Source organism: Saccopteryx leptura, chromosome 1 (assembly GCF_036850995.1).
Source record: "Saccopteryx leptura isolate mSacLep1 chromosome 1, mSacLep1_pri_phased_curated, whole genome shotgun sequence".
Lineage (NCBI taxonomy): Eukaryota > Metazoa > Chordata > Mammalia > Chiroptera > Emballonuridae > Saccopteryx > Saccopteryx leptura.
In genome coordinates, this window is record NC_089503.1 from 104140455 (window position 1) to 104158193 (window position 17739).

At 48.4% G+C, this 17739-nt stretch overlaps 1 protein-coding gene across 10 annotated transcripts in view; it reads right to left on the reverse strand.

Moving 5' to 3' along the window:
- Nucleotides 1-17739, reverse strand: part of NCAM1 (neural cell adhesion molecule 1) — a 333139-nt gene that overhangs the window by 59387 nt on the left and 256013 nt on the right. For all 10 annotated transcript variants that reach the window (XM_066372980.1, XM_066372962.1, XM_066372953.1 and 7 more), the window contains exons 2-7: nt 10851-10925; nt 8975-9193; nt 7873-8016; nt 7360-7497; nt 6526-6643; nt 5943-6109 (exon numbers count right to left, since the gene is read on the reverse strand). In XM_066372980.1, coding sequence (XP_066229077.1) covers nt 5943-6109; nt 6526-6643; nt 7360-7497; nt 7873-8016; nt 8975-9193; nt 10851-10925 — 861 coding nt within the window. The remainder of the gene's footprint in view (nt 1-5942; nt 6110-6525; nt 6644-7359; nt 7498-7872; nt 8017-8974; nt 9194-10850; nt 10926-17739) is intronic.

The window sequence follows — 17739 nt, forward strand, 5'->3', positions numbered from 1 at the left end:
CAGCCCAGCGTGTGGATGTCCTGGGTTTGATTCCCAGTAAGGGCATAGAGGAGAAGTGACCATCTTTTCCTCCCCTCCGCTCCCCCTTCCTTCTCTCTCTTCCTCTCCCACAGCCATGGCTAGATTGGTTCAAATGCATCAGCCTGGGTGCTGCAAATGGCTCTGGAGCCTCTGACTCAGGTGCTAAAAATGGCTGAGTTGCAAACATGACCCCAGATGGGTAGAGCATCAGCCCAAGACAGGAGTTGCCAGGTGGATCCCGGTCAGGGCACATGTGGGAGTCTATCTCTCCATCTTTCATTTAAATAAAAATAAATAAATAAATAAATAAATAAATAAATAAATAAATAAATAAATAAATAATGTCAGAGCTGCACGTTCTCTTTAGAAGGTATCTGCTTCTATATAAAACTACCACATGGTTCAAATAGTCTCCCAAAGTGAACCTGCACTAACAGCCAGCCTGGCAGACCCTTTCTGGCCGAATAGCACACCGGTACATCTCAGTAAACGTGGCTAAGTGACCACGAATCTGAACTGACGGAGTCCCCGTGATTTAACGTGCTCCTGTCGGAAGGCTCTGTGCCCAGTTCGATAAACAGGACTTTGAAAGAGGCCACAACTGACATTGGATGAGGCAAGTGTTAAGTGCTGTTGAAAAGGAGGCTGTAGAAGGGTAAAGTGAGAGCTGAATTTCTTTGCTGCTAAAACCAAAGATTGAGTAAGAAAAAAATCAGCCAAATAACTGAATTCACTAAAATTGAACAGTTCTGGGGCATGGGGTTGGAGGCAGTTATAGGAATTCCTGGGCTCTTGACGCCTAGTCAGATGCTATGATTTGTGTCTGCTGACCTTTTGACCCCCAGCGCCTTGTCCTAGCAGCAGAAGGCCAACGGAGGACAAAGGACCACTTCATGTCTATTCATAACATTTGGTCTTTGTGGCTCTATTTTGCAGATGCTTGTTAAAAGGTGTACTGTGCAAGTCTTTAGAGAAGGGAAAACTATTTTCTTATGAAAGCCATGGTTAATGATGACTAATTTTGTCTGGTTCACAGAGGGCTGTTGGAAGGCAGGCAGGCTTCTCCCTGACGACTTAACCTCTCCAGACTACAGAAGTAAGGCTGTTGTCAGAACTAACTGAAGTCTGAGCAGCCACATAAGTTATTGCCCAAACAGGAGCTCATGTGAGAGTGGGCAGGACTGCTCTCAGTAATAACACTAGGACGGGGCAGGGTCGCTTCCTTCTATGCACCAGCATCCAGAGGAACCCGTGCAGCTGTTATCTATGGACAATACTTGCACCACTTTAATCAATGTCTGTTGCAGGCCCTTGCATTTGGTGCCCTGTTCTATTCTTTGCCTGCCATGTGGGACCTCATGCCCCAGGCTGTGCCCCTGCCCCTCGTCCCGTGGGCCCTCCTGTGAGCTTCTTCCAGCATGTCCACAAGTCTGCACCCTGCCACCGAGGGCCAGTCTGGTCCACTCTCCTGCACACAGGCCCTGAAGCTTCTTCCAAGAAGGACCCTGAGTCCTACTTCTGTGAACTGAGAGACTGGACATGACAAGTGCACCTTCTTTCAGCCCCACTTGTCCTTTGCTATAACTCACAGAGCTGCTTTGGTCCTGAAGGGTCATCTAATCAGAGCTTTGTCCCCTGGGTGAACTTGTCCTAGCCCTCAGCAGTGAGAGACCTACAAAGTATAATAAAAATCTGGGGAGACAAAAATACTTCTTCAGAAGGGCCCGCAGGGAGAGGAGACCGGAGAGTCACGGCCACATCAAAAGGAAGGAGGATGCAACCACTTAGGAGAAAGGGCGTGTGGCTGCTAACCAGGGAAATGCCCACTAGAACGTGTCCCCTTCTCAGGACAAAGGATGTCAGGCAGAGCCAGTTACGGCAGACCCTAGTTGAGGCACGCCCCCAACATGCTAGCTGCCAGCCCTTTCTGAAGCCACAGTTCTGTGTGCTTCTTGATCACCTAAATGACGGGTTTCTTTGCTCGCCTATCTCCTTGCTGCTGAGCATGCTGCCACCTGCCCCTTTTCTCCCTCTGGCACTCATCCCTGATGGCAAACCAGAGGGGAGGGTGAGGCAGAGAAAGGGTGGGAGAGAGAGGAAGCCAGCCCCTCCCCACCTAGCTCCCTGGTCCTAGGACCAGTCTCCTAAACCGGTGGGGGAGGCCGAAGGTGGAATGGAGAGGGAAAGGAGGAAGTAACCAGGTTACTTCAGGGAGGCTGTGTGAGCTGTCCCCCAGGTGTCCCAGAAGAGGAGTCGCATTCGGATGGGGCTGAACTAGACAAGGTCCCTAAGAGTCTATGCTCTTCTCACCTGTCTCTGGGGAGTCTGCCCCCTCTTTCTGTTTGCTTTGCTGAGCTGTCTGGTGAACATTCTCCCAACTGCAGTCTTGGGAAAGAAGCTGCGATAGTGCAGTGTGTGTGTGTGTGTATGTGTGTGTGTGTGTGTGTGTGTGAGAGAGAGAGAGAGAGAGAGAGAGAGAGAGAGAGAGAGAGATGCAGAAGGGGAGGTGTGGCAGGGGAGGTGTGTGGAAGGGCAAACCCTGCTTCTCTACAGTTCCTCCATCTCACTTTCCCTACCTGGTCACCTGCATCCCTGGACCCTACCCACTCCCTTCGCTCTAGCATGGCCCCACACGACTCCTGACTCAGTGCTCATGCCTCCTTCGTAGTGCAGCTGTCACTACGAGGGGCTGGAAGAGAAGTCCAAGTCTGTTCTTGACCAGTCAAGTTAGAGCTGAGTGGACTCCACAGACACCAAGTCATCCACACTGGTAGAGGGGAACACGCACTAATTTCACTATTCCCCGTCATTCTGTACGTAACTTAGATATATATAGTATGTGTTAACTACCACTGCTGGCTCAGGGAACAGACTGAGAAGCTGAGGTTGGAACCCTGCATAGGGCACCTGCCTCTCTGTGCTCGGCTTCCTCAGGGGGCTGATAACGAAACCAACCTCGTAGGGGTGTGCTGACCATGAAAAGAGCTAATGTATGAATAAATGATACTTTGCATAGTGCTTGGCACGTAAGTGCTCACATCTGTTCTGTATTATTATGATGATGATGATGATGACTTCATGGGACTAATATCTAAAATAATTTCTTAAAAACAAGTCACTATATACTTCTAGGCTCATCTCCCTGCCATATATACATTATGCTTATTTCACAGAACTAATTGCTATTCCCTCATTGATTCAAATACAAATGCCTACTTCAGGTCAGGTGCTGTCCTCAGTGCTGGGGTACAGCTGTGAGTAGAGCAGACACATGTCCCCGTTTACAACTGTGAAGCTCACATTTAGCACGTGTGCCCTTCCCGCCTCTGTGCCTGCACGCTGTGGCCCAAAACACTCACAGTCCTTCCTCTTCTGGGAAACTCCTCTTTGTTTGCTAGCACAGTGTTTGCAAGGGCTTCTCTAATGCTCACCACGCAGGACAAAGGGCCCCCTTTCTTACAAAACACTGCGTATTGTTGTTATGAAGTCATTAAAAAGAATTAAAATTTTCAGCGTGGCCATCTACATTAGCCTGTGAACCCACCGTTGAGACCAGAGTGCACATCAGGCATCCTTGTAACATTGGCAAGACAGGCCTAGACTGGGCCCTCAAAGGTTGGTGACTGATATTCTTTTTTTTTTTAATATTTAATTTTTTTAATTTTTTTTTATTTATTCATTTTTAGAGAGGAGAGAGAGAGGGAGAGAGAAAGACAGAGAGGGAGAGAGAGGAGAGAGAGACAGAGAGAAGGGGGGAGGAGCTGGAAGCATCAACTCCCATATGTGCCTTGACCAGGCAAGCCCAGGGTTTCGAACCGGCGACCTCAGCATTTCCAGGTCGACGCTTTATCCACTGCACCACCACAGGTCAGGTGACTGATATTCTTATAATTTATGTGCTTTTATGTTCATCCCTCCCTTGTGCTTTTAGGGTCAAAGGACCATATCATACTTATCTCTGTCGCCCATCTCTCGAGCAAAAATGATGTTCAATAAATACTTGTTAAACGAAGAAATACATTAACAAATGCATTTGTCTTTTTCTGTAATATGAAAAAACTCACCATCAGTGTGACTGTGGAAGACCAGCCAGAATTAGAGAAAAGACTGACAAGAATATTTTCCAACAAGTTTAGCTTTTCACCTTCAAGTATGTACTCAGTCATGTACTGAGTTAATCTGAACCAAACTCACACACGGTTTCTAAACCCAATTGTTACTACTGAATAAAATGGATTCATCTGTGATTAGCAATTCCAATGACATAGAATCACTTGCTTTTCAAAGGTCTGCGTTTAGGAACATAGATCAGTTCTCCTGATCAGGCTGAGTGAGCAGGTCTCCAGGGTTCCCCAGGCACACCGCTGCAGCCTGGGAGCAGCATGCCCACAGCTGCCCCTCTGGCGTCTGTTCTAGTAGCGCTCTCTGTGGTGGGCCAGCTTTCTGTGGTTTTTAAAAAGATGAGCAGAGAGTTGACAGCCACTGGGTTAAGCATTCCTCCACTACAAATTCTTTTTCCAAGATCAGGTCAAAATGCATTTCAGTTCCATATGAACAGACCTTCACCGAGTTTATAAAGATGAAGTGAGTAGAGATATGGGGCCCTTTTCATAAAGGCCAGGGGAAGGAGCAACAGGAACCAGAGGCACTGGTCACTAACGCTGACCATGGATGGGCCCATGATGAGTCTGGTAGCATTTGGCGTGCCAGAGGTAAGGCCATGGCTCCGATAGCCAGGACTCTGCCATCTTGTGGTCTACAAACAATCCCCAAATATGTACACACATGTAAATGAGGTCAGTCCAGGCATTGATAAGTGCGATGGAGAAGACAGCATGGATTACTAGAAGAGATTAGTGGAGGAAGAGGGTTGGTGGTGATAAGGATGCTGTATCAGGCAGGGTAGTGAAGGGAGGGTTCACTGGGAAGAGGTTGAGTAGCGGTCTGAATGACAGAAGAGAAGAAGGTAGTTGGGAGCAGATCTGGGGGAGTGATAGTCCAAGTAGAAGAAATATCAAGTGCAACGTCCATGAGGCAGGGGATGGGCTTGGTGTGTCTGAGGGACAGAAAGGAGGCCTGCGGGGTTGGAGAGATTTTTTGTTTGTTTGTTTGTTTTCTGATTATTTTTAGCGAGAGAGAGAGACAGACAGACAGACAGACAGGAAGGGAGAGAGATGAGAAGTATCAACTCATGGTTACGGCACCTTGATGCTTCTCATATGTGCCTTGACCAATGGGGGTGGGTCTTTAGCTGAACCAGTGACCCCTTGCTCAAGTCAGTGACCCCATGCTCAAGTGAGCTACCTTGGGCTTCAAGCCAGTGACCTTTGGGCTCAAGCCAAAGACCAAAGGGTCATTTCTACATGTCTATGATCCCATGCTCAAGCCAGTGACCCCAAGCTCAAACTGGTGAGCCCGCGCTCAAGCCAGTGGCCTCAGGGTTTCCAACCTGGGTCCTCAGCATCCCAGGCCAATGCTCTATCCATTGAGCCACCACCCAGTCAGGCTGAGGGGTTGGAGAGTTTTAAATGTAAAACGAAATGGGGGAAAGATGAGGTCAGGAAGGAAGGTGGGCTAGCTTAGGTTTAGTCTTGAGGACTGTGGTAGGGAGTCTAGATCAATTTTCATTGCAATGGAAAGTCACAGGAGGGCTTTAAAAAGAAGAATGGCTTTTAACATCCTTCTGGCTACTGGAGTTTGGAGGGGCTGAAGGGGAACTACGGGGGCAGGGGGACCTGCTAGGAGGCTGTCTCACTGACCAGGGGAGCAGGAGAGTGGCTTGAACTGGGGCATGGGTGACAGAGCTGGCAAGCAGCACCGCATTTGGGACAGATTCTGAGGCAGAGTGGACAGGCTTTTGCTGATGGATTGAATGTGTTGGGTGAGAGAAATTTAGTGACCTTGACCCCCAGTGTCCTTACCAAAGACCTTGAGGTGAATGGATGCGTCCTGTTCCCCAGCCTTGTTCTCGGCGATGCAGACATACTCAGCCTCATCATTCTTGTCCACCTTCCTGATGGTCAGCTCTGAGCTGTCATCACTGAAGAAGTACTTCTCGTCCTCCTCGTCCTCTATTTGCTCCCCATCCCTGCGGGGTGCAGAAAAGCAAGGAACTATGACTTTGACCACAGAGGTAAGACGCTTCTTTTTCATTTGTTTCCATAAATATTGCAGCCTGAGCCTACGGGAGAGGCTCAGTCTTCACAGAAAGTCAGGACGTCAAATTGTATTCCTCCCCCCAAACCTCTGGTTCCGCCCCAGGGCTGTGAGCTGCACCCGCAGACACACTGAGGAGGGCTTCCAAGGCCACGCTCTCTGCCGCAGAAGGGGAAGGAATCCAGTGCGTGGGACAAGACTGCTGTAAAGAGGAGGCCATTCTGCTCCGGGCGCTGGCAACATCCCAAGCAGTCTATTCCCGCTCGGCTGCAGTGCCAACATGGAGCAGACCGAAAGTGGCCCCCTTCTTCGCTAGCCCCTGATAAGAGGCAGGGGCCCATGTCTTACTTTGTCCAGCTCATGGTGGGCTCCGGGAAGCCTTCAGCATCGCACACCAGGGTGACAGACTGGCCGAGGTTGGCGGTAGCATTCACTATGTTTTGCCTGGCCTGGACGGTGGGTGGTACTGGAGGAGACAAGGGCAGTCAGGGATGATTGTGAAAACTTGGGAAAACCCAGTGGCCTGGAGAAGAAGCACTTAGATCAAAGGGTCACAGCCTGAGGGAGGGGTCAGGAGTCCTGGGCAGCTGCAGAGTTAGTGTGAGGGGTCAGCATTCAGGCATGTGCCAATATCAATAGCCAAAACAATCTGACCATGATTTACTTAATTTTCTTAGTTGCTGACATTACCGTTTCCTATAAACATCTTGTAAATGTCAGATTGATTCTACAAGTGTGTTTATTTGACATTGAAAATTAAGATTAATAAACTCATGGACCATGATTCTGACTATTCTAAGGCCTGAATTGATTGTAAGGTTTTTTTTGAACACTGAACCACAGGACTAACTTCACAATACGGTTACATCAAGGACAATGAAGGGTGAATAAGAATTTACTAGTAAGCATGGGGAAAGTTTCTAGTGCACCAAGACAATGAAGGACATTCAAGAATGACATTAAAAGTCCCCGTAGTTGAGGGAGACCCAAAAGGAAAATATGTCAAAAAACAAACCAATGACAAAAACAAAACAACCAAGCCAGAGGCAATAACAGGACATAGGAAGGGTTCAGCTGAGATGATGAGTCTATATTTTATACACCAAGGAAGAGGTTAAAGAGAATGACTTGAAGGACAAGGGTTGTAGCAATGTATAGAGTAGGAAGAATGGATGTTCTCACCATTCACAATGACCTCAATGTCCTTGAAGTTGATCTCCCCCCGCGCCAGGATCCTGCCCTCACAGCGGTAAGTGCCCTCATCAGTTTTCTTGATGTTCCGAATCTGCAGGTAGTTGTTGGACAGGACTATGAATCGGACTAGAAGAGACAAGAGGCAGGTTCATCCAAGGGTCAGTGAGAGAACTTTTGTCTGTAGGCAGATCACTGAACCTGTCCTATTTCCTAGCTTCAGTCTTATGGGATTGGGCCTCAAGCTGAAATAAGGGAAGGTGTCCCTGGCTCAGACAGAGCCAAGAGCAAAAAAGTCTGTGGTACATTTGTCTTTATCTTTGGAGAGAAAGTCAAAGTCAAGTACTGTACAAGTTCCAGACATTCAAGACCTGGAAACTGCATGTGGTTCTGGGACCCTGGAATCAGAGTTTGGGTCAAATGTCTGAGAAGCTTGCAGAGGTGGAAATCCATGGGGACTTGGTGGCCCAGGACAAATTGGCTACCAGGGAATTCAGGTCTCACCATCTTTTTTCAGGATGACATCTCGGCCTTTGTGTTTCCAGATGATGGTTGGGGGCAGGGAGCTGACCACATCACACACGATCACAGCATCTTCCCCCTCCCGGAACTCCTGGGGGGTTGGCGCATTCTTAAACATGAGCTTCTCTGGAAGCAGAGAGGGATAATAGTGAGGGGAAATGGCTGGTTCTCCCACAAGATCCCTTTCCACTGGGCCACCTTGCCTGGACCTGAGCTGCAGGCAACATTCAATCCATATATACGGTGGTACAAGAGAGCGTGCCCCCAGCATGTAGTCAAGGATGCCAGGTAGAGTGGCTGCCACAAGGGAAGGAGTGTCTTTACCACGCATCCCCTGCCATGTGGGATGATGGTGCCATTGAGACGCCAGGTATGGGTAGAACGAACTGCTGAAACACCTGTTCTCCTATGAATAGGAGGAGTCCTCACCTTTCTCTGCCTCCCACTTTGGTACTCCAACCCCAAGTTTCCCACAGAGAGAATTTTAAAGAACAGAACAGAAGAAAAGCAATAGTGACAATAAATACAGTGTCAGTCAATGTCATTCCATTGGCTGTCACACTGGCCAATGGGACAGATGCATGCTAAATGTAATGAGATGCCCCCGTCACGTCAGGGTTCAGTGGCAACTGGAGCTGCTCATTCTGAATGGTACAGAGTGTTCAAACAACATCCCCCCACCATACCCCAGAAAGCCAGTGGACTCTACTACCAGCAGGGGAGAGTAAAATCAAAAGGGACCTTGAATTGTACAGTAGTCAGTCAACACTTGGGGAAGGGAGAGGAGCACCCAGATAGCTCTCTGGGAACTGAGTCATTTGAGTTTAGAAAACAGAGGCCAGTGGGAGGTTGCTTTGACCAGCATGAACCTGGGCTGGGAGTCCTGAGTTAGCCAAAGATCTTTTAAGAGCATATCAGAGCTCTTAGCTCAATTCAGAAAAGACTTAGGGTGAAGAAAGGAGGGAAGAAGCCTTGTCAAGCCCTCACTGGTCCCCCACTGCCATCCCACTGTCTGCTGCCTTCATGTCCTTCTGGCCAAGGATGAGGACAGGGATGTAGAAGCAGGAGGAGGAGGCTCTCTTACGGAAGATCTTCACGTTGACCGTGGCCTCTGACTCACTGCCATCCTCGCCAGTGACCACGCACTTGTAAATACCGGCGTCATCGATGTCGGCATTGTAGATGGTGAGGGTGGAGGAAGAGTCATCATTCCACACCACCGAGATCCGCTGCTGGTTCGGGGTGAGCTTTTCTCCATTGGGAGAGAACCAGGAGATGTCTTTATCTTTTGCATCCCCTGCCACTAAAGAAGAAGAGGTTATTGTCAAACTACTGAAGTTGAAAAGACAAAGTCCCCTACAGGGTGACAGTAGGTTCTCAGTAAGAGCCAGCGAACAAGAGACCATCAGGCTTGGTGATCAGGGAGGTTTGACCATTTTTACATGACAGCATCACTCTGGCTTCTGTGCTTAATTGTGATATACATAACACCACTGAATGGTGTCTGGGAAAAACTCAACAATGTGTTTACTCACATGTGCCAGTATTTCTCATAGCAGCACTATTCTTAAGGAAGGAAGAGAAATTTGTTGAGGACCTGCTGTAACCCATAGCCACTCAGCTAGGGGTTACAGCCTCACAGAATGGGGCTGGGGGGGTGGGCAAAGGAGGTCAGTATATCTGGGATCTGAGCTCAAGGGCATCACTGGTTTGAGCCAAGTGAGCAGTCTGTGTTCAAAGGCTTTGATTATGGGTTCCTGAGTGACAGATGAGGACTTGGCTCGTCTAGGAGTGTGACTCCAACTACCTTTATTTTAGCATTTGCCTGCCCATACTGGTGTGACTGTCATTGCAGCACCTCTTGCCACAGACAGACAGATTCACCCCCTTCAATGCTGTGAAGGTGTCCAGAACCACCGGGGTGTCCTTCCCCTCCAGCACCCTCGGAAGGCAGCTGTTGCTGCTTAGCTGTCTCAGACACTGAGCCTGAATGACGGCTCATGGATCCGGTGATGTGGTCCGGCCCTGCCTCACTGCACAGCGCCCCTCCTCCCCCCGACCCACACCACCCAGCCGTGCACAGATATTTGTATGGAGATGAAGCAGTCTTTCTTGCAGGGCCTGCCATGTTTTCAATAAATAGCACTATTTGCAAGAGGTGCTGTGGGCTCCTTGTCTGCACCTCCAGGTCACATAAATTGCTGTGATGAAGGCCAAGCCGAAGTGAGCATGCCCATGGCCACTGCCACCCTATACATGCAAGTCATGAGAGAGTCTTAAGGCCCCTCCCTGCTCCAAGCTCCTTGCTAAGTGCCACAATTTATACCCAGCTCAGCTCTTTTCTGGCCCTCTCACGTGCAAGATCGCAGTTGTGTCCCTTTACAGAGAATTCAAAGCCTAATTTGAAGCCTTATCCTCCACAGGACATTGCCTGGTAATTATCAGAGCTGTGGAGATGGGACCTCATTTCTAAAGAAAACACAAGGACACCAGGTCTGACAAAATCCTGGAGCTCCAGTGGGGTCAATGGGATGGAACACTGGTGTTCACAACGGGCCTGAAAACCAGGACACGCATCCTCACAGCCAGAGATGCCGGTACTCCATTTTCTTCCCGGCAAGTTTTCAAACTTGGATCTGATCTTCCTGTTCTGGGGGATCCTGAGGAAAAGCCCTATGCTTCACCAGTGAAGCAATGTTTCTGTTCTCCACTGTCATTTATAGTACTCTGGACATGTACCAAGCAGAGGGTCAGAGACGACTCACTGTTTTGGGAGCTGTGCTGACGTTCCTGGGAATATCCCTAGAGCTCCTCCATCACCAAGTAGAAGTCTAGATGATACATTTCACTGAGAGGGAACAGAAGAGGACCTGAGAGCTTCTCAGGTCACACTGCTGACCCTGCAGCAAAGCTCTGTGGGGGGCAGTGTCCTGAAATGCAATGGGGCCCTGGGCACTTGCCTTGGCATAAGAAGAACTTGGACTCTCCAACGCTGATTTCCCCTTGGCTAGGAACAATATCCACCTGCAGAGAAACTGGAAAAGAAAGGGTTCAGCTTTTAAATACACACTCCTGAAACCAAGAGCTTTCATTCCAAATGGGGGTCTCCTTGCTTACTTTAAGAAAGAATGAAGGGAGATGGCTGTTTGGGTTTCTTAATTTTTATTTTTTTTAAGTAAGAGGAGGGGAGATAGTGAAGCAGAGTCCCACATGCGCTCCAACCGGGATCCACCAGGTGGGCCAATGCTTGAGTACTGGGCTATTTTTAGCCTCTGTTGGGCAGACAAAGTTATTTTTTCCTCACTCTTACTGTTAAAGATGGCTGCTGCTCTCACGTGGCGATGTTCTCACATTATACAGCTAGTTGCCCTTCTTGCTTGGGATGGGCGTGGTTATGCTAATGTGTGTTGGGGGAGGGCTTTCACACCAAAAGGTTTTAAAAGGTGGAGCTAGGAGGCCATTTTGGAAGAGAATGGCCATGTTCTTGTAGGGAGGAGCAGCCCGTGCTGGAGCAGGGCAGGGAAGCCACCTGGAGGAGGCAGTCCAAATGGCGGAATGGGGAAGGAGAAGCCAGTTTGTGGAGGAGAAGGAGATGGGGAACAGAGGTGAATAAGACTGGTGAGGTAGAAGCCTTTGATTCTAGGAAAACTTGGATGAGTCATGAGTCAGTAGTTTTGTGAGTACTGAATGAGTGGGTTTTGGAGCCCAGTGTGTGTATTTTCTTGCCCGTCTGGTGCAAGCTAGAATAAATGAAAATAGATCACCAGTTTTCAGCTCAATTGTTTCTCTACGATCTGTCCGAATCAAACCTGAACCTTCTTTTTAGCCAGGCAGCTTTGATGGCAGCCTTGAATACTGGCTATACAGTGCCTGAGGCTGATGTACTCCAGTGGAGCTTTCTCAGTGCCCAGGGACACACTTGACCCAAATGAGCCACTGACTGCAGTAGGGGAAGAGGGAGAAAGGGGAAGAGGGCGGGGAGAGAAGCAGATGGTCGTTTCTCTTGTATTCCCTTACTGGGAATTGAACCCGTAACATTCATATGTCAGGCCAATGCTCTATTCACTGAGCACTGACCAGGGCCTGTTTGGGTTTTAAAAAATGGTCACCACCGAAGAACCCACAGGTCCTCAGGTCAAATCTAGGAGTGGCCGTGGTCAGACTGCTCCCTGTGGCAGTGCTCTCTTCTATCAGATAGTAGACAGTTCCCTGGGAGACCTGGGATGGCCCCTGAACTAAATGTTTCTGACCCTTGAGAAGGCTGTGGTCCTACTCCAATCAGCAGCACTTCTGAGAGTTACAGAAATAGATACTTTTGGAAATCCCTTTGAAGTGTCCCCACAGCTGTGTTAAGCCTGGTCTCCTGCCAACCTGCCAGGCCACTATGCTTAGTAACTGTGGAGAAGGATACCATGTGACAATCCAAATAGATCTGGAAGCAGGGGATGCCAAAGGCTCACCTTCCCCCGTGACTATAGGACAAATACACCTCTTTCCATAACAGGTGCCGGCATCAAAACATCATCACCCCAGTTACTCAGACACCCTTCTGAAATACAGTAGTCTGTGCCCTGCTGGATTCTCTGTGTCCGTGGCTACATGCATGGGATTTTCACTTGAATATCCACATGTTCTGTCATGTCACTCCACTGACAAGACAAAATACGTCACACTGATCTCACAGATTCCTGTATTCATTCGGGTCCTTGTTTACCTGCTCCGAACAGATAACCATTCGTCATGAGAACACAGCTTTAGGCAGAAAAGCAATGTTTTTATTCATTGGGATTCAACTCCCTCTGCCTCTTTTCCTCTTAGGTGAAGTAAATCTGAAAGCCAGACATTAATAGACGTTTGGTTCAATGCACGTAGCTTCGTAAAGCCGATTGGAAGGAGGAGGGGCCTGGTCAAAACAAGCTGGGTAAGGGAGACTCCATGAGCCCTTCCTTAGGACAGCCATTTTCTACGCACAGCAGAATGTAAGGAATGCTGGTTGCCATGGTGACTGACTTGCAGGCAGAGCTGCGGCAGGTCTCTGGCTGCTCATCTGATGAAGGCACCACAGTTGTGCTCAGCAGAACAGGGGGATCAGAGGCGCCCGAGGGGGGTTACAAAGGGGGGAGTGGGAGGCCGAGGGGAAGAGACGGTTTGGGGGAGAAAGGAATCAGAAAAGGAAGGAGCTGGGGTCAGGGGGAGGGAGAGGGCTCAGGGTCCAGGCTGGAGAAGATGCTGGACGTTCCACAGTGAGGTAAGAGTTGGGGAACTCAGAGACTTCTTTCTGAGTGCTGGTTTGGAAGAAACATTATGGTGATCGAGGGGCAGCAGACTTCTCCCTCCCTTGGTAAGCTGCAGATTACTCATGTGGAGGGCTCAGGCTGGATCTTCCCAGGAGCCATGAAGAGTCTTCCCCATGTCCCCTGCATGTTGCCCACAGCTGCAATGGGATTCAACGCCAGATGAGGGCCACGGCATCCATGCCACCCGTGTGACTGGGGGTGGCTACTTCTCCCGCCTCTCCTCCTGAGGGAGCCCCAAGGAGTCTCAGCCATCCCATGCCCCACCTCCTCCTTTTCCAGATGAGAAAAACCAGGCAAAGTGACTTCCTTAAGGTCATTTCTAGTTAGGGCCAGGGTGGCCCCAGAGCCCAGGCTACCTGGTTTCAGCTAAGTATTTTTTCTGCCTCTGCAAAGTGAAGACACAATGTGCTTATGCAGGTCAATAAACAATCTGACCTTCAAATACACCATCTCCTAACAGACCAGCGTGAGCCCCCAGCCGATGGAGCCATCGGATCTGGGGAGCACAGGGTCTTACAGAGTGGGTGTCAGTGCCATCCACCTTAGGGCCAACCAGGCCCTTTCCTACCCTTTCTGCGGCTCACGTTCCAAGGTACCTGGGGCCTGTGCAGCCTAGAAGCTGGGCTTGGCCTCCCATCCCCTAAGTAACGGCCCTTCCTGGAGTTTGCTGGGGCGTCCTTCAGAGAACTCGAGGCATGTTTGTGCTTGGGGGTCCACTGGCTCATGAGCTGGGCGTTCGAGCCAGCTTCAACATATGGATCCTGTTACTCTCCCAGAATGCTAACTGCTTTGAGAAGGGTATTCTTATTCCAAGCGAAAAAGCAGCCTTCACGTCTCAGCTCTTTTCAAACAGAACATGACCCTCCAGGGGCAGCAGAATAGGGTGAGGCTGAAGAGTTTTCGTACCCACACGTGGCCAGTATCTGTCTCTGGGCCGCTGAGAGAAGTGAGAAACAAGAATTTTAAAGGAATTCCCACGTAACCAGATCCTACGCATGCCTTTATCACCACGAACTTTTTTTTTTTTTTAAGAAGAGAGATTCCATTTGGATCCTGGACCTTTTGCACACGTGAAAAAGACAGCGAGATTCCTCCCTCAGAACAGCAGAGTCAAAGCTGGGCTCAAGGAACCCCCAACTCCGAACATCAGAGCAATGGCGGGTTATTCTTCCCCAGACGCCAAACCTGACATTATTCGGTTTAATAACGGTACATGGCAGTCCTGCTCCAAACTACAAACTCCTCCCCCCCCAACCCCACCATCTCCTTTCTTACCCTGTTGGCTCTTTCCGAGTTTCCAATAAAGATAATTTTTTTCTTTTCTTTTTGATTTTCTTTTTCTTTTTTTATTTTTAGTGAGAGGAGGGGAGGCAGAGACAGATTTCCACATGTGCCCCAACTGGGATCCAGCCAGCAAGCCCACTAGGGGGCAATGCTCTACCCATCTGGGGCCCTTGTTCTGTTGCAACTGGAGCCATCTGCAGTGCCCAGGGTCAACTCGCTCTAATTGAGCCTTGACCGCAGGAGGGGAGGAGAGGAGAGAGACAGAGGGAGAGAGAGAAGAGGGAGAGACATGGAGAAGCAGATAGGTGCTTCTCCTATGTGCCCTGACTGGGAATTGAACCTGGGACTTCCACACGCAGGGCTGAAGTTCTACCACTAAGCCAACCAGCCAGGGCCCAATAAAGATTCTTGATGTGCGTCTGCTTCCAGTTGCACAGCTCAGTGAAATTTCCTAGTCAGGCATGACTTATGCATTAAAGAAACTTATGAAACTTTCCTCTCAGAAAAGCATCTCACCTCCTACTTTGCATTAATACTGCATGTTATCTGCATCATCTTTGATGCATCTAAAGATAATCTTTATAAACGTAGGTGTCCCACCTGGAAAGGACCAGGGGTAGGGCCAGGAGCCCCTCCCCTGTGTGTTCCCATTGTCCTTCCATAAGGACTGCCCCCCTAAGGCCTCCTGCAGCCCCTGCACCCTTGTTTTACAAAAGACACTTCCTTATGTAATCTGATGCTCACAATACTTCTGCATGATAAAATTAAAAAAAAAAAAGATGTTTCCATTCTACAAAAGATGAACTTAGAGCTCAGAGAAATGAAAGAACTTGTCCAGGGAAACTCAGCTAATGAGTTTCTTTTCTGATTCACCTACTTCATTGATGAGTGGGTGTTACTCTTCCTTCCCCTGCACTCCACAACTACCTGGAACCTCCTGTTGGCCACCCAACAGGCTCGTTATGATCTACAAGTTACCATTTGCTTTCTTTCCAAAGAGCAGAGATCTTACAGTCAAGCTGTTGCCGTCATTTCTGTCCTGGTTAATGGTAGCTGGCTTCTTTGCTCACCTAACGTCACAGCATTGTAACCTCCCTGTTACAGGCGGGGACTGGAGGCTTAGAGCCACAGGTAATGGTAATGGTGGAGTCGAGATTCAAACCCAGGTTGAGTGGACACCAAAGGCCCTGCCATCTCCCTGACACGATCTTATCCCTTGTGAATAGACAGGACAAAGCATCTCTTGAGAATGGAATAATCCCCCTTCCTTTGTCTCATTTAAAAAAGCAAAATAATGCTGTAGGAGACTTACATGTTTTAAAATGCGTTTCCCATTTAAACGCCTTTTTTAACTATCAATTCTATATCTGAAAGAATGCCAACCCATTTATTAGCAAACAGCTTCAGGTGTAGACAGGCGTTTTGTAACTCTTCATCCCCTAGCAAGAAGCTAGCAAGTCTTAGTTGCCAAAGAAAAGGGAATTAACATTTCAGTTGGTAGGAGATGCTAAGGCACTTATCTGAATGGCGGGAACATTACTGGAGGCAAAGCAGGAGAGAAACATTATTCTGATTTTAAAAGCCAGTGCATAGATTTCATTGGAGTCAGCAATTTCTTGCACTTTTAATTTTGTTGGCCTTCTGTTTGGATGCTAATTTCTTGCAGAGGTGGGAATGAGAGTGAACCCAGGGCTCTCCCGGGATAACTGAAAAGACACAGGCTGCTGAGCAAGATGGAGAGCCCAGGCCCAGGAGGGGCACACCCGAGGAAGATGTCCTGACCACCAATTTAAGAGATGGGCAAATTACAGAGGATTAATCTGATCAGAGAGTATGCATCAGATGAGTGACTATTTTAGCATCTATTTAGTAATGGCTGAGGGGGGTTTTTTTGTTTTGATTTTTGTGGAAAATATATATCTTTTTTTATAGTTTTATTTAGATAATTTTAATGGGGTGACATTGGTCAACTAGAGTAGATAGATTTAGAGAAAACATCTCCAGATCATTTTGACATTTGATTATGTTGTATACCCATCACCCAAAGTCAAATTGTTCCCCATCACCTTTTATTTGGTTTTCTTTGTGCCCCTCCCCTCCCCCACCCCTCCTTCTCCTCCTTTCCCCTCCCCCTGGTAACCACTGAACTCTTATCTATGTCCATGAGTCTCAATTTTGTGTCCCACCTATGTATGGAATCATACAGTTCTTAGTCTCTTCTGATTCACCTATTTCACTCAGTATAATGTTCTCAAGGTCCATCCATGTTGTTGTAAATGATCCCATGTCATCATTTCTTATGGCTGAGCAGCACTCCACAGCACATATGTACATTCTTCTTTATCCAATCCTCTACCGAAGGGCCCAGCTGAGGTTTTTTAAAAAGGCATCACCCTGGCCAGATGGCTCAGTGGATAGAGCGTGGGCCCAGAGTGTGGACATCCCAGGTTCAATTGTCAGTCCAGGCACACAGAAGTGACTATCTGCTTCTCTCCCTTCCTTCTTCTATCTCTCTCTCTCTCTTCCTCTCCTGAAGCTATGGCTCGATTGGTTCAAGCACATCGGCCCCAGGCACTGAGGATAGCTCAGTGGAGCCTCCACCTCAGGTGCTAAAAATAGCTTGGTTGCCAAGCATTGGCCCACGATGAACAAAGCAGCCTCCTGTAGGGGGCTTGCCAGGTGGATCCCTGTGGGGGTGCATGTGGGAATATGTCTCTCTGTCTCCCCTCCTTTCACTTAAAAACAACAACAACAGAAAAAGGCATCAAAGTATCACTGTACCTTTACTTTGTTAGCTATTGTTCTAAAAATGAGCCTTAACTATCACTTACTTAACCAACTTTAATAAACAGGTTTTTTTTTTCCACAGTAAAACTGAATGCTAAAGCCTCTTCCTTTGACATCCATGAGGCACCTGCACCTGTCACAGATTGCTCTTATTATTAGCAAAGGACTCCGGGGAAAATAAAGGGCAACTTCACTGCCAAAGCTGCCAAACTCAATGAAAGTAAAACCCAAACTGGACTGCACAGCGACTCAGGCGTGGATGGGGACAGACTGTCAGGCCTGAACCTCAGTGCTACCACTTGCTCGCTGGGCAAGCTCTACCACGTTCTCTAACCTCCAGTGCCTCTCTCTCCTCACCAGTACCATGGGGGAAAACAGAACCCTCCTCACAGGGGTACTGGGAAGATTAAGTGAAATAACATATGGAAAGCACTTAGGACATAGTGTCTGGCACAAAATAAGTATTTTATACTTATTGTAT